Consider the following 16457-nt stretch of genomic DNA (forward strand, 5'->3'; position numbering starts at 1 on the left):
CTCATTAATTAATACCATTAATTTTGGTGCTTAATAATAAATTACCAAACAGCTAAATTATGGTATATTCCAAATTATTATGATCACTTACCATATTACATAAATCATATGCACCTTTAGAATTCTTTGGAGATTGTTTGACTTCAGAGATATTGGAACACAAATAAACACAGTTTCAATAATAAATGAATTTATTATAACAAAGATAAAATTAATAATGGCAGTTGAAATCATTATATACAAATATGATATGGTGTGTGTGTGTGTGTATGTGTGAGTGTGTGTGTGTGTGTGTGTGTGTGTGTGTGTGTGTGTGTGAAAGGCCTTGTGTGTGGCCTACAAAAGGGATTAGCTCTGGTAGCTAACTCCACGTGTGTTTGTGAGTGTGGGGGAGGACCACCACATGGTAAGGCCTATGGCCTAGCAAAAGAAAGGCTAGCGTGGGTTGCTAACGCGACAAAAGAATGCTAGCTAAGATGTGGGGGAGGATGACCACGTGTTAGAGAAAAAGGATTAGCTCTGTGTAGCTAACTCCATGTGGTGGAGGCCTTGTGATCCCTTGAGACAATACAATTAGCCCTGGAGGCTAATGAAACAAAAGAATTAGCTGTATGTGGCTAGCTAAGGCCCAAGGATCCTACCTCGTGGAGTTAAGACAAAAGATGTTAATAAGGAATAAAGAGACGCATGCAAAGCCTATCTATTAAACAATTGAGAGATTAAAACAAAACAATAATCAATTCAACATGCTGCGTGTTTACAGTGTAACAATTAACCCGTTCCTGAGTGTAAATTCACACTACTTCAATAAAAGCTAATTCCTAAGACTAGGGTTTTGATTATGCCCAAAAATGCCAGTCTTATGCGAGATTATGAGAAGATGTCCCGAGACTTTGGAGTTTTCACCGTTGTGGAGATCTCCGTGAAGCACAGGGAACTTCTTGGAGAGGCTGAATTTCACAGGAGCCCGTAGAGACTTCTGTAGAAAAACAAAGAATTCTTGGTCCGACGCTTCGTAGCTCGTAGGAAGGAAAACTTTGTAGAACAAGTGCGCAGCACTTCAGTAAAAGAAAGGGTCCTAGCCACTCTCTTAACTTTGAATTAAACTGCTTTTGGGCGGCAGTCGTGACGTCACTTCTAATACGAATAAAACCGGTTATAACTCGATTGAGTTAAAGATCACGCGACTCTGGAGTCTACTTTGGCCAAGGGTAAGAAAGAAATTGCGCTAAATCGTGGATTTTGCAAGAAAGAGGTCTTTTTCTGGTTTGCTCGGGTGAGCAGCCTCTTTGTGTCCAGATAGAAAAGAGGAAGACGGAAGCGTTGTTCCGTCATTTATGCCTTCAGAGAGGAAGTAATGTTGGTGCTCCCACCCACGCGTGACGTAGGTCAACGCCGAAGTTGGCTGATGGGAAATGTAGTTTTTTAAAAGGGACTGTACCTACATGTCCATCACACATGCATTTATATTTTATTTTCTTGTTCTTTTGACATATCTACTGTCAACTCTATCTGCTTTCCCCACTGCCATCTTATTGTATCTTATATTTTTATTTATGTTCAGTGAGCTCATTCTGAATGACTAACTGCAATCTCAGGCCACACACAAATGTCCTCATGGATATGTCTCTGTTATTTATTTCCTTCTCTCTTATTACTGATTTGCTTTATTTCCTTCTCACTTATTACTGATTTTGCTTCCAATGCTACTGTTGCTTGAAAACATTCTTTGTTGTTGTTGTTTTCTGCAGGGAAAAAAAGTGGTCTTTTTTGAAGGTGTTCTGACCAAAAGGCTTTTTATTTGCTGCTTGTTTAATAGAAAACGGGAGGAACTGTATGAATACTTGCAATAATCTTCAGTCAGAGGTGGATGTTAGGCTTGGCATCAGCATGGAGTTGCTCACTGCCTGTTTTTGTAAGATGAAATAATTTCTGCATTTCTAAGATTGTCAGCATATTTGAAGTGTTTTCACTGTTTAACACTCTATTTGCTGTGTGGTATGTATGTGAAAGTATATTCAACAAGAAAATATCCAAAAATTCATATTGTCCAGGATAATGCATTTAGTGTTTTTTTGACGTATGTGGAAATCTACGAGCCGTAGTTGCTGCTTTCGATAACCATTAGCTTGCGCTAATGTTTTGGAGAAGCCGAGCGGTCTCACTGACGTGGACACCATGGATTCTGCACCAGCATTTGAGGGACGGGTGACTACGACCAGTGAGACTACCAACAGTAAAGCCTCGGTCACAACCGTCCGTACATGCTCCTACGGCCGGTCTACGTGCAAAAAACGCAAGAAACGCATGGAGGGCACGCGTGTGACGTGCTGATTTTCGAGCCGCAGACCGGCCGCAGAGGTTCTTTGTCATGTCAAACAAACTCTACGGGCGCTTACGTTTTTTTCAGGTTGCAAGACAAACTTACGCCCAATGTGCGTCTTTCTCCATGAACAAAAAAAAACGCAGCGATTTGGGAAACGCCAAAAATCGTACGGCCGGTTGTGACCTAGGCTTAACCCAGCACTGTGTACCACCTCTGTTTTCCACTACAATGCCTGGATCCACAATACAACCACAAACCCCAGCTTGGAGCGATGTGGTGAGGGAAGGGCGACGCCGGAGGCCAGTGATTACTACTCAGCATAAGCCTCGTTTGGAACAAGGTACTAAAAGTGTGCGAAAAAGATCTGGCATAACTGGAACTGGGGTAGCTAGCATAAAAACTGTTAATACTAAGATGGTTAGTGTATTTGCAACTAAGTTTGCCCCTAGCCTTGCGGCGGAAAAACTCAGGGATTATTTGAGAGAGAAGCTTGACCGGGAAGTTATATGCAAGAAAATTGAGTCGACACAGCAGATTCAGCTTGTTCCAAATAACCACTGAGTGCAATGAAGTAGCTGAAATGTATGACCCTCAACTTTGGCCGGCTGGGTGCTTTGTTCGACGTTTTTATGAAAAACACCGACCAAGAAATGCTATAGGTGCTTTAATAGGGACTAAGGTGCTCTCTAGCTCTCCGATGCACTCCGTGCCTGGTGCCATGAATACGGAAATCAATGGGCAATGATAAATGATTACCACATCTATGGGAGACAATGAACTAACTACCAGGATGCGAGTTGTGTCTTACAATGTGCGTGGCCTGTGTGTAGGCCATAATGCCTCTGATAAAGCAAGACGGTTGGTTGTTGATGCACTCTTGGAAGATTGTGATATACTTTGTCTTCAGGAGACGTGGCTTGCCAAACAAGACCTGGACAATCTTAACGCACTGCACAAAAATTTCCATGGTGCTGGTGAGTCTACCACCGATTTGAGCACAAGGATGTTAAGGGGCAGGATACCAGGGGGAGTGGCAATACTTTGGAACATTAAGTTAGATCCTATAGTTAAAGTAGTAAGACTGAAAGTTGACTGGGCCATTGCGATTGAAATTAATCACAACTCAAGGAAATTTACAATTATGAACATTTATATGCCTTATGAGTCTGCACAGTTTGAAGACGAATATATGAACAGACTAGCATTTGTGCACTCTTTTATTGAAATCTATGACTTAACCTACGTGTTTGTTATAGGTGATTTTAATGCTGATTTATCAGATGGTAACACTCTGTTTGCAAAACAACTGATGCAGTTTTGTACTGACAGTAATCTGATTTTATCAAGCCAGAGGCTTCTGCCAAACAACAGCTTTACCTATATTAGTGATGCCTGGCACACTACTTCCTGGCTTGATCATTGTATATGTACTGCAGATGCCCATTCCTCCCTTGATAACATAGAGATAAACTATGGGATGACTACTTCAGATCATATCCCAGTCTCTGTCTTGCTAAGAGTTGAGAATATTCCTGCACTGGTTCCTGCAGAAGACGGGTATACGAGGTCATGTCTATCTGAGGAGGATGTTAACAGCTATACCAGAGTGTCTGACAGGTTGCTGTGTTCAATTGATTTACCTAGAGATGCTTTGGTATGCTCCAATATGAATTGTAAAAGCATTGATCATGGTAATGCATTATTTTCCTTGTATGATAGCATTGTTACTGCTCTGAAAGCTTCAAGCAAACCTTTTTACAAGCACAGCACTAATGACCACAATATTAAACCAGGTTGGAAGGAGTTTGTGGCTGAGCACTATATTGCTGCAAGAAATGCATTTAAACTCTGAGCAGCCTCTGGTAAACCAAGGCAGGGGCCATTGTTTGAAGATAAAAAATGCACAAATGCAAAGTTTAAATATGCCCTTCGCTTTATCATAAGGAAAGAGAATATGATGAGAGCTGATTCACTTGCTAAAAAGTTGCTGGGTAACAACTGCTATGACTTCTGGAAAGAGGTCAAAGCCATAAATAGTTGTAAAATCTCCCTTCCATCTGATATTGAGGGTATATGTGGCCCTAGTAAAATAGCTGAGGTGTGGCGAGAACATTATTTTAATTTATTTAACTGTATTAAAAGTGAAGATCTGGTTATTGAGGATGTTGATGGGTCTGATAGCTTGGCAGTCAGGACTCATGAGGTGTATGATGCTATTAGGCTGTTAGATATCAATAAGGCCAGTGGTTTGGATAATATCACAGCAGAACACATGAAATATGGCAGTCAGAGACTGTGTCCTTTGCCATGTGTTTCACTGGCTTCTTGGTCCATGGCGTCCTGCCAGATGTTATGATTTCTACATTGCTAGCTCCTGTCTTAAAGGACAAAGCTGGCAAACTAAATAGTATTGATAATTATAGGCCCATAGCCCTTTCTAGTATCCTTTCTAAGGTTCTAGAAAGAATCCTATTGACAAGATTAGAAAAGCTTATTTTTACTACAGACAACCAGTTTGGTTTTAAAAAGAAACATGGTACTGACATGTGCATTTTTGCTTTAAAGGAGATGGTTGCAAAATATGTGGAGCAAAATTCTACTATATTTATGTGTTTTATTGATGCTTCCAAAGCCTTTGATAGAATTAACCATAGAAAGCTATTTTTGAAACTGCTTGTCAGAGGAGTTCCGAGGTATATAATTAGACTTATAGTTTTCTGGTATGCCCAACAGACAATGCAGATTCAGTGGGGGTGTGCTACAGTGGTGCTTGAAAGTTTGTGAACCCTTTCGAATTTTCTATATTTCTGCATAAATAGGACCTAAAACATCATCAGATTTTCACACAAGTCCTAAAAGTAGATAAAGAGAACCCAGTTAAACAAATGAGACAAAAATATTATACTTGGTCATTTATTTATTGAGGAAAATGATCCAATATTACATATCTCTGAGTGGCAAAAGTATGTGAACCTCGAGGATTAGCAGTTAAATTGAAGGTGAAATTAGAGTCAGGTGTTTTCAATCAGTGGGATGACAATCAGGTGTGAGTGGGCACCCTGTTTTATTTAAAGAACAGGGATCTATCAAAGTCTGATCTTCACAACACATGTTTGTGGAAGTGTATCATGGCACAAACAAAGGAGATTTCTGAGGACCTCAGAAAAAGCATTGTTGATGCTCATCAGGCTGGAAAAGGTTACAAAACCATCTGTAAAGAGTTTGGACTCCACCAATCCACAGCCAGACAGATTGTGCACAAATGGAGGAAATTCAGGACCACTGTTACCCTCCCCAGGAGTGGTCGACCACCAAAGATCATTCCAAAAGTAAGGTGTGTAATAGTCAGCGAGGTCACAAAGGACCCCAGGGTAACTTCTAAGCAACTGAAGGCCTCTCTCACATTGGCTAATGTTAATGTTGATGAGTCCACCATCAGGAGAACACTGAACAACAATGGTGTGCATGGCAGGGTTGCAAGGAGAAAGCCGCTGCTCTCCAAAAAGAATACTGCTGCTTGTCTGCAGTTTGTTAAAGATCACGTGGACAAGCCAGAAGGCTATTGGAAAATGTTTTGTGGACAGATGAGGCCAAAATAGAACTTTTTGGTTTAAATGAGAAGTGTTATGTTTGGAGAAAGGAAAACACTGCATTCCAGCATAAGAACCTCATCCCATCTGTGAAACATGGTGGTGGTAGTATCATGGTTTGGGCCTGTTTTGCTGCATCTGGGCCAGGACGGCTTGCCATCATTGATGGAACAATGAATTCTGAATTATACCAGCGAATTCTAAAGGAAAATGTCAGGACATCTGTCCATGAACTAAATCTCAAGAGAAGGTGGGTCATGCAGCAAGACAATGACCCTAAGCACACAAGTCGTTCTACCACAGAATTGTTAAAGAAGAATAAAGTTAATGTTTTGGAATGGCCAAGTCAAAGTCCTGACCTTAATCAAATGGAAATGTTGTGGAAGGACCTGAAGTGAGCAGTTCATGTGAGGAAACCCACCAACATCCCAGAGTTGAAGCTGTTCTGTATGGAGGAATGGGCTAAAATTCCTCCAAGCTGGTGTGTAGGACTGATCAACAGTTACCGGAAACTCTTAGTTGCAGTTATTGCTGCACAAGGGGGTCACACCAGATACTGAAAGCAAAGGTTCACATACTTTTACCACTCACAGATATGTAATATTGGATCATTTTCCTCAATAAATAAATGACCAAGTATAATATTTTTGTCTCATTTGTTTAACTGGGTTCTCTTTATCTACTTTTAGGACTTGTGTGACAATCTGATGATGTTTTAGGTCCTATTTATGCAGAAATATAGAAAATTCTAAAGGGTTCACAAACTTTCAAGCACCACTGTATATCTAGCCCCTTGCAGGTATCCAATGGTGTTCGTCAAGGTAGTATTTTATCTCCTCATCTCATTCTCTCATTATCTCTAGCCGCTTTATCCTTCTACAGGGTCGCAGGCAAGCTGGAGCCTATCCCAGCTGACTACGGGCGAAAGGCGGGGTACACCCTGGACAAGTCGCCAGGTCATCACAGGGCTGACACATAGACACAGACAACCATTCACACTCACATTCACACCTACGGTCAATTTAGAGTCACCAGTTAACCTAACCTGCATGTCTTTGGACTGTGGGGGAAACCGGAGCACCCGGAGGAAACCCATGTGGACACGGGGAGAACATGCAAACTCCACACAGAAAGGCCCTCGACGGCCCCGGGGCTCGAACCCAGGACCTTCTTGCTGTGAGGCGACAGCGCTAACCACTACACCACCGTGCCGCCTATTTTATCTCCTGTTTTATTTAATATATACGTGGATGATTTGTCTAGGCAGCTGAATGACTGTAGTACAGGATGTCTGGTTGGAAATAATGTCATTAATCATCTCATGTATGCAAATTACTTGGTTATCCTTAGTCCATGTAGTGCTGGCCTTCAGCAACTACTGAACGTCTGCACACAATACGGAATGGATTATGATATTAAATTCAATGTCAAGAAAAGTAATGATAGTCAGATAGTCATTAAATAATCAGTAAAAGATAGTCAGAGCCAAAGAAGACAAGAAACTAATCTTCCCACAGTTTTATCTTTGTGAATTTGCACTAGAGACATGCAAGGAAGTAAAATATCTTGGCCACATCATTACTGATGATATGAGTGATGACAGAGATATGAATCGTCAGTGTCGTAAGTTGTATGCCCAGGCTAATATATTGATTCGTAAGTTTAGTATGTGTTCTGTGAGTGTGAAATGTGCTTTATTTAGAACCTTTTGCACACCCATGTATACAGCTCATCTTTGGAGTAATTATAGGAAACACAGTTTGAGGAAGCTGATTGTGGCCTATAATGATGCCATGAGGTTGCTTCTTCAGGTACCTCGTTGGTTTAGTGCTAGTCACTTATTTGTTGTTGCTGGTGTCTCTACATGTGAGGCACTCCTCAGGAACCTGATGTATAAATTTATGTTGTCTGGATGAGTCAGTAAATTCTATTATAGGGGTTTTAACCAGCCCAAGAAGGAGCTGTGTAAGGTACTCATCCAGGCTCAGAAAACACTGGCAAAAGAAACTGTATGTATTTACATCTCTGACTTAATGGCTGGACTTCTTGTGTGTGTGTGTGTGTGTGTGTGTGTGTGTGTGTGTGTGTGTGTGTGTTTGTGTGTATATATGTGTATGCTTATGTGTATGTATATACTGTATGGATGTACTGTATGCATGTGTGTATATATACTGTATGATTTATTTTTATTACCTGTTTTCCTAAATTTGTTTTAATCTTTTTTTTTTTGTATGTGTGCTATGGACCCTGCTGTGAGTCTGTAATAAAGATTGAATTGAATTTGTGCATTAGATTGATTTAACATGGTGTGTTTCTCCATTGTAGATCCATGGTGAACACATCCCTGGTACAGCTGTCTGAACTAAGCCTCTGTAACTTCATGCCTCTGCTCAGCTGGCTGTGAGTACTATCAAGAAGTCCACCTTTCTATTTACTAAAACTACTATTGTAGGTTTTTGTTCTTTACTGACAGTATATATGATATTCAGAAATAATAGGCCTATGATTCACTGTTTCCTAAAACAGACATTGTTACTATTATTTAGAATATGTGAAGACGCATAAAGCCATTTTATCTTTTCACACTCATACCACTCTTGAACTCTTGACAAGGGTTGTTACAGTGTCACAATTTCAGAGTTAGGCATGGTGTATGATTGGACAGTTAAGTCATTGTTGACTTTTTTTTTTTAACTTGAGTGATTCTCCTCCTTTTTTATGTCTGGCTGCAGTTCCTTAACACTGGAGGTTGCAACTTCGACAAAACATGTAAATGTGCTACATTGCTAACTCTCTCCTAGTGTGTTCATAACGTTATCATACAAAACAGCTATCAACCACACAGAACAACATGGCATTATTGACCAGAACTAAACGAAACAAGACTTGTTGCCTTTCCTTTCAGTCATTCTCACTTTCAGTTTATATTAAACAAAGTGATTAATTCTAACACTAAGATATTTTAAATTCATTCTCAAAATATCCTTCTAAGAAAGAATAATTAGGGGACTTTAACTTTTTGATATACATTCACCAGCCACTTAATTAGATACACCTTTCTAGTACTGGGTTGGAACCCCTTTTGCCTTGAGAACTGCCTTAAAAATATGTATATTTTTATTACTGAAATTTCACATAATACAGAAAATAGACTCTCTATGCAACTGATTTTATAACAGTTAAAATAATAAGCCCCCAAAAACAGATTGTTAGACTGAATCACTTCATGTTTATCCAAGTTGAATGTACGAATCAGTAGTCGAAGACAATAATATGGGGGCTTGGAGTAATTTATTTCATGGTTTTTGGATAAATTGGGTCTAAAATGTACATCGAGCAATAATAATTTCACTATTGGTGAAAGTTTGTCATATTTTGCATTATTCTTCAAAACTGATTCAGTGAAGATTTCTTTTGTGGAAATTAACAAAAGGTTTATCTCAGAGACACGAAATATACCCCGAACACTCATCACTATCCTCTTGCAATAGGACCAGTTTGGATGGCAAAAACAGTGCTAGTAATACCTTAAATTTAATTGGAATACAAAAATGTCTATTCAAATGTCTAGACATTGACGACAACGAAGTAACAGCTTGGCAAAGGGCAAAAACAACTCTCCACTGACTGGGATGATCGTCAATTCCTTCAAATGTCACTGAACAACCATAGAATGTTGTTGAAAGAATGGCAAATGGCAGCTGGGGTTAAGTGCACAGCAAGGACTGTTCAAAACAAACTTCTCCAAGCAGGGTTGAATTCATGCAAAGCTAGAAAAAAGCCCTTCATCAATGAGAAGCAAAGAAGAGCCAGGCTGAGGTTTGCTAAAGACCATAAGGATTGGACCATAGAAGACTGGAGTAAGGTAATTTTCTCTGATGAGTCCACCTTTCAGCTTTTCCCATCACCTGGTCATCTAATGGTGAGGCAGAGACATGGAGAGGCCTACAAACCACAGTGTCCCGCACCCATTGTGAAATTTGGTGGAGGATTGGTGATGATCTGGGGGTGCTTCAGCAAGGCTGGAATGGAGCATATTTTTGTTTGTGAAGGACACATGAATCAAGCCATGTACAAGGTTATCCTGGAAGAATACTTACTTCCATCTGCTTTGACAGCGTTCCCTAACTCTGAGGACTGGGTTTACCAGCAGTACAATGCTCTATGCCACACAGCCAGGTCAATCAAGGTGTGGATGGAGGACCACAAGATCAAGATTGTGACATAGCCAGCTGTCAGTCCGGCACGCCTTGGCGCACGCACCTGAAGAAAACTCTGGTGCATTGCAGACTGCACACATGTCAAGCGACCTCTCACATGTGTGCCGTTAATGTGTACCTGCACATGACTGAGGAGCAATATGTGCACCTCTATAAGGACTGTCTAAACACATGCTTGGTGCAAAGTACTGAGTTTGTTGCAACACATTAACAAGCCTTGATTCTGTTATTGGTTTCCTGGTTATCTGAATTCTATTCTTGTTCCTAGTTTACATTTTTCTCTTTGCCTGTGACATCTTGTTTGTGCCTTGCCCGACCTTTTGCGTGAGTTTGCCTACCGATTTGGTATTGTTTGCCTGTGTGTGTTTGCACTTGTTTGCACTATTATAATAAATATAATTCTGCACTTACATCCGCCTCCTAGCTCGTACCTGACAGAATACTTAGCCAAACAATGGATGTAGTGGAATTATAACAGTATGCCATTCCATGCCTCTTCCGGGTTTCTATATCTCAGCCCCTCACCTTGTATTTCCAGTGGCATTTTGGAATGAGTCCCCTGGCACCCTACTATGGAATATATCATCCAAGGGGATTCAGCTTACAGTGTGACTTTTTCTATGAGGACCTCCAAGAGCCCAAGCCACCGGAACCTATCTGGGTAAGCTTTATACTCACTTTTTAATTCTGGACGAGCACGCTGATGGGTGGATTCCCTCATCAGAGTAGAGCACCCATGCCTCTGGAGCTCACAGACCTTTTTAGCCATGCTCAGGGTCATCTATGAATCTTTGGAAAAGGAGGATCACCATGAAATTATTTTGGGAGGGGGCTATCACTCCAGTGGCTGACGCAGCGGAGGAAGCCATTGCTCCAGAGCTCCATCCAGTGGCTGATGCAGAGACAGCAGAGGAGGCTGTTGCTCCAGAGCCCCTCTTAGAGGCTGTTGTTCCAGATCCAGTCCCACAGCTTGTTCCACAGTCAGAGCCAGCACTTGAACCAGAACCAGTTCTTCAGCCTGCATCAGAGCCAGCATCTGAACCAGAGCACCAGCCAGAGTCACTGTCTACACCAGGGCCAACTCAAGAACTAGTGCCAGCGCCAGAGTCAGCCCCAGAGCCAGTGTCAGAATCAGTGCCAGCATCAGTTCCAGTGCCAGCGTCAATGTCAGTGCCAGTGTCTACTCCAGAACCAGCACCAGAGTTGGAGTCAGCTACAGTGCCAGCGCCAGTGTCAGAGCCAGTGCCAGTGTCTACTCCAGAACCAGTGCCAGAGTTGGAGTCAGCTCCAGTGCCAAAGTCAACACCAGCATCAGAGCCAGCGCCAGCTCCTGAACCAGTGCTAGTGCCAGAGTCGGCATCAGCTACAGTGCCAGAGCCAGCATCAGGGCCAGAGCCAATGTCTGTTCCAGAACCAGTGCCAGCACCAGAGTCTGAGCCAATGCCAGAACCTGAGCCTGTTCCAGAACCAGTGTCCAAGGACGATGGAGCTGCCTCAGCTGGTAATGATGATGTTGTCGTCCCGCTGTCACCCAGCCATGAAGGCATCATCATCCCACTGCCAGGTCCTAACCAGGACTGAAGCAATGTGCTAACAGAGCTTGAGCCCACTTCCAGTCCTGAGTCTGAGTCAAGTCCAGACTCTGAGCTTGCTTCCTGCACAGAACTCAAGTCATCTCCAGAGCGTGAGTCCAGTCCAGAGCCCAAGTCAAGTCCAGAGCTCGAGCACACATCCAGCCCTGAGTCAAAGTCAAGTCCAGAGCTCAAGCCTGAGTCATCTCCTGAGCTTGAGCCCAGCCCAGAGCTCAAGTCATCTCCAGAGCCCAAGTCCAGTCCAGAGCTCGAGTCTGACTCCAATCCAAAGCTCAAGTCATCTCTAGAGCTTGAGCCCACTTCCAGTCCTGGATTCGAGCCAAGTCCAGGGTCCAAGTCAAGTCCAGAGTCTGAGCGTGCTTCCTGCCCAGAGCCCAAGTCATTTCCAGAGTCTGTGTCCAATCCAGAGTTCAAGGCCTCTCCAAAGCTCGACCCCATGTTCAGTCCAGAGCCAGAGTTATCTCCAGAGCTCGAGTCCAGTCCACAGACCAAGTCTAGTCCAGAGTTCAAGCCCGAGTCCAGTCCAGAGCCAGAGTCATCTCCAGAGCTCAAGCCTGAGTCATCTCCAGAGCCCAAGACCAGTTCAAGTCAGGAGTCCAAGTCTTGTCCTGAGCCAGAGCCAAAAAAGATGGATTTTCGCTCCCAGAGGGAGCTCTGGGGGGGGGGGGGGTTCTGTCAGTCTGGCGTACTTTGGCACACACACCTCAAAAACTCTCTGGTACATTCTGGACTGTGCACGCGTCGAGCGACCTCTCGCATGCGTACCCTTAACAACAAACACCTGCACATGATTGAGAAGTAATATGTGCACCTCTATAAGGACTGTCTAAACACACACTTGGTGCGAAGTATTCAGTTCATTGCAACACATTACTGAGCCTTGATTCTGTTATTGGTTTCCTGGTTATCTGAATTCTATTCCTGTTCCTAGTTTACATTATTCTCTTTGCCTGTGACATTCTGTTTGTGCCTCACCCAACCTTTTGTATGTCTTCACTTTTATGAGTTTGCCTGCCGATTTGGGATTGTTTGCCTGTGTTTGCACTTGCTTGCACTATTATAATAAATATAATTCTGCATGGCGGCACGGTGGTGTAGTGGTTAGCACTGTCACCTCACAGCAAGAAGGTCCTGGGTTTGAGCCCAGTGGCCGACAAGGGCCTTTCTGTGTGGAGTTTGCATGTTCTCCCCATTTCCTCTGGGTGCTCTGGTTCCCCCACAGTTCAAAGACATGCAGGTTAGGTTAATTGGTGGCTCTAAATTGACTGTGAGTGTGAATGGGTGTCTGTGTGTCAGCCATGCGATGACCTGGTGACTTGTCCAGGGTGTACCCCGCCTCTCGCCCATAGTCAGCTGGGATAGGCTCCAGCTTGCCTGCAGGACAGGATAAGAAAGAAAGAAAGCGCAACTTTATTCATCACACACTTGTGAAATTTTCTCTCTGCGTTTAACCCATCTGAAGCAGTGAACACACAAATGCACACACGTGAGCAATGAGCAGACACACATACCCAGAGCAGTGGACAGCCATGCTAACAGCACCCGGGTAGCAGTTGGGAGTCAGGTGCCTTGCTCAAGGGCACCTCAGCCCAATGCCGTCCCACATCAACCTGACCGCATGTCTTTAGATTGTGGGGGAAACCAGAGCACCCGGAGGAAACCCACGCAGACACGGGGAGAACATGCAAACTCCACACAGAAAGGCCCTCACCGGCCGCTGGGTTCAAACCCAGAACCTTCTTGCTGTGAGGTGACCGTGCTAACCACTTACACCATTGTGCCACCTACAGATAATGGATGGATAATTCTGCACTTACATCCACCTCTTATCTGACGCCAGCCCAATCTCCAGACCTAAACTCCACTGAAAACCTCCATAATGTGATCAAAAGAAAGATGGATGGTCACAAGCCATCAAACAAAGCTGAGCTGATTAAATTTTTGCACCAGGAGTGGTATAAAGTCACTCAAGAACAATGTGAAAAACTGGTGGAGAGCATGCCAAGATGCATGAAATCTATGATTAAATTTCTGGGTTATTCCACCAAATATTGATTTCTGAACTCTTCCTAAGTTCAAACATTAGTAGTGTGTTGTTTAAAATTTAATATGATCTTGATTTCTATGCATTATTCAAGGTCTGAAAACACTTCAGGTTTTTTGTTGTTGTTGTTGTTGCTTTGACCAGTTGTCATTTTCTGCAATTAAAAGGTCTAAGTAACAATATTTTTATGTGGAATTTGGGGGAAATGTTGTCAGTAGTTTGTGGAATAAAACAAAAATGTTCATGTTCCTCAAACGTATACCTCATCTCATCATCTCTAGCCGCTTTATCCTGTTCTACAGGGTTGCAGGCAAGCTGGAGCCTATCCCAGCTGACTACGGGCGAAAGGCGGGGTACACCCTGGACAAGTCGCCAGGTCATCACAGGGCTGACACATAGACACAGACAACCATTCACACTCATTCACACCTACGGTCAATTTAGAGTCACCAGTTAACCTAACCTGCATGTCTTTGGACTGTGGGGGAAACCGGAGCACCCGGAGGAAACCCACACGAACACAGGGAGAACATGCAAACTCCGCACAGAAAGGCCCTCATCGGCCACGGGGCTCAAACCCGGACCTTCTTGCTGTGAGGCGACAGCGCTAACCACTACACCACCGTGCCACCCCCAAACATATACCTATAAACTAGAAATATTAAGACCAGAGAAAGTGATAATTTTGCAGTGGTCTCTCATTTTTTTTCCATACGTGTGTATATATCACGAGAGGCTGGCCGGCTCTCGGCGGGACCCTTCAATCAGTGCAAGGACACAAAGGTTAAAATAAATCAAGGTTTTTAATGTTATGCCAGGAAGTTAAACAGAAAAGGTAACTCAAAGTCCAATGTTCAAATGAAGAGGGATTCCCAAAAGTCAAACTCAAACAATGTCTCTGGCTTTAGAACAACAAAATTATAGGCAGGTTTCCTTCAGTCCAATATCCCGTTCTCAGAACAAACAAGATCTTCTGCCTTACTTTGAGTCCAGTCAACAATCTCTGTAGTCTTTAGCCCGGTGGCAGCCCAGTAGCAGGCATTCATAACACAGGTAAGTCCTTCAGTGCAAAATCCTTCAGGTAAGAGTTCTAGATAAGCTTCTCAACAAATACTCCACCCAGCAGGTTCCACTCAGCAACGGGAGTCCATGAACCTCTCTCCTCCACATTCACACTGGGAGTTTGAGCTCTCACAAAGCCCTCTTACTCATTAGGCCCGCATTGGCCACAGGTGTGTTGCCGTGTTGGGTGCTGAGGGTGAAGTTCCCAACTCCACCACCAGATGGAGTTATAGCTGCCAGAAGTTGAAGCCATCTGTGTGTGACATAGCGCCCCTCGATGACGCAGCCTCTCAGGATATCACACATCCCCCCCCTCGGGACCGACGTCCTCATCGGGCTGAAGGTTGCGAAGAGGGCATCTCGCCAGGACAGGGCGTCCGCATTGCCATGGCGCCTGCCAGCCCTGTGAACAACAGAGAAGTTAAACGCTTGCAAGCTTAAAAACCATCTGGTAACCCTACTGTTTGTCTCCTTGTTCTTGGCCATCCACTGCAGAGGGGTGTGGTCAGAGATCACCGTGAAACGCCGGCCCAGGAGGTAATATCGCAGGGATTCCAGGGCCCAGGTAATGGCAAGACACTTTTTCATCCGTTGAATAGTTCTTCCTTCTAGGGAGTAGTTTTCGGCTTAGATATAGGATGGGATGTTCCTCACCTTCATGTACTTGTGCGAGTACAGCCCCCAGCCCCACCTCTGAAGCGTCTGTCTGCACCACGAACTCCCGCTTGAAGTCTGGTGCCACCAGGACTGGACTGGAACAGAAGGCCTGCTTCAGGTTGATGAAGGCTGCCTCCGCCGCGGGATTCCACTTCACCATCCTTGAGTGCCGTTTAGTTCTCAGATCTGTCAGGGGTGCAGCAATGGAGGCAAAATCGGCAATAAAACGCCGGTAGTAGCCAGCTAGGCCCAAGAATGACCTCACCTGCTTCTTGGTGAGGGGTTTCGGCCAGTCCTGTATGGCCCGCAGCTTCGCCTCCTGGGGCTTGACTAGTCCCCGGCCAACGGTGTACCCCAGGTAACTGGTTTCACTGAAGGCCAGTCTGCATTTTTTCGGGTTTGCCGTCAGACCTGCATCCCTGAGGGAATCAAGCATAGCTTGTACACGGGGTAAATGACTGTCCCAATCCGGACTTTGAATGACCACATCATCTAAAAATGCAGCTGCATACCTCTTGTGGGGAGCCAGGATCCGATCCATTAAGCGCTGGAACATGGCCGGCGCTCCATGCAGACCAAATGGGAGCTGGGTGTACTGGTAGAGACCCTCTGGGGTGGCAAAGGCCATCTTCTCCTTTGATGCCGGGGTCAGGGGCACCTGCCAGTATCCTTTTGTCAGGTCCAGAGTGGTGAAGAACCGGGCATGTCCTAAGGAGTCTACCAAGTCGTCAACACGGGGCATAAGGTATGAATCAAACTCTGACACCTCATTCAATTTGCGATAATAATTGCAGAATCTCACCGACCCATCTGGTTTGGGAACCAGGAAGATGGGGCTTGCCCAGGCACTTTTGGACTCTTCGATGACTCCCAGCTCTAGCATCTTTCTCACCTCCTCCTGGATAGCCACCTTGTGAGCCTCCAGCACGATAGGGACGCTGGGTCACTGTTCGGCCCGGGACGGTG

General features: G+C 44.0%; 1 protein-coding gene across 4 annotated transcripts in view; it reads left to right on the top strand.

Annotated features, from left to right (window-relative positions):
• The window catches only part of rxfp2a (relaxin family peptide receptor 2a), a 202894-nt gene that overhangs the window by 122896 nt on the left and 63541 nt on the right, over positions 1–16457 (top strand). For all 4 annotated transcript variants that reach the window (XM_060909647.1, XM_060909646.1, XM_060909649.1 and 1 more), the window contains one exon: positions 8242–8316. In XM_060909647.1, the coding sequence (XP_060765630.1) occupies positions 8242–8316 (75 nt within the window). The remainder of the gene's footprint in view (positions 1–8241; positions 8317–16457) is intronic.

This window comes from Neoarius graeffei, chromosome 25 (genome assembly GCF_027579695.1).
Source record: "Neoarius graeffei isolate fNeoGra1 chromosome 25, fNeoGra1.pri, whole genome shotgun sequence".
Lineage (NCBI taxonomy): Eukaryota > Metazoa > Chordata > Actinopteri > Siluriformes > Ariidae > Neoarius > Neoarius graeffei.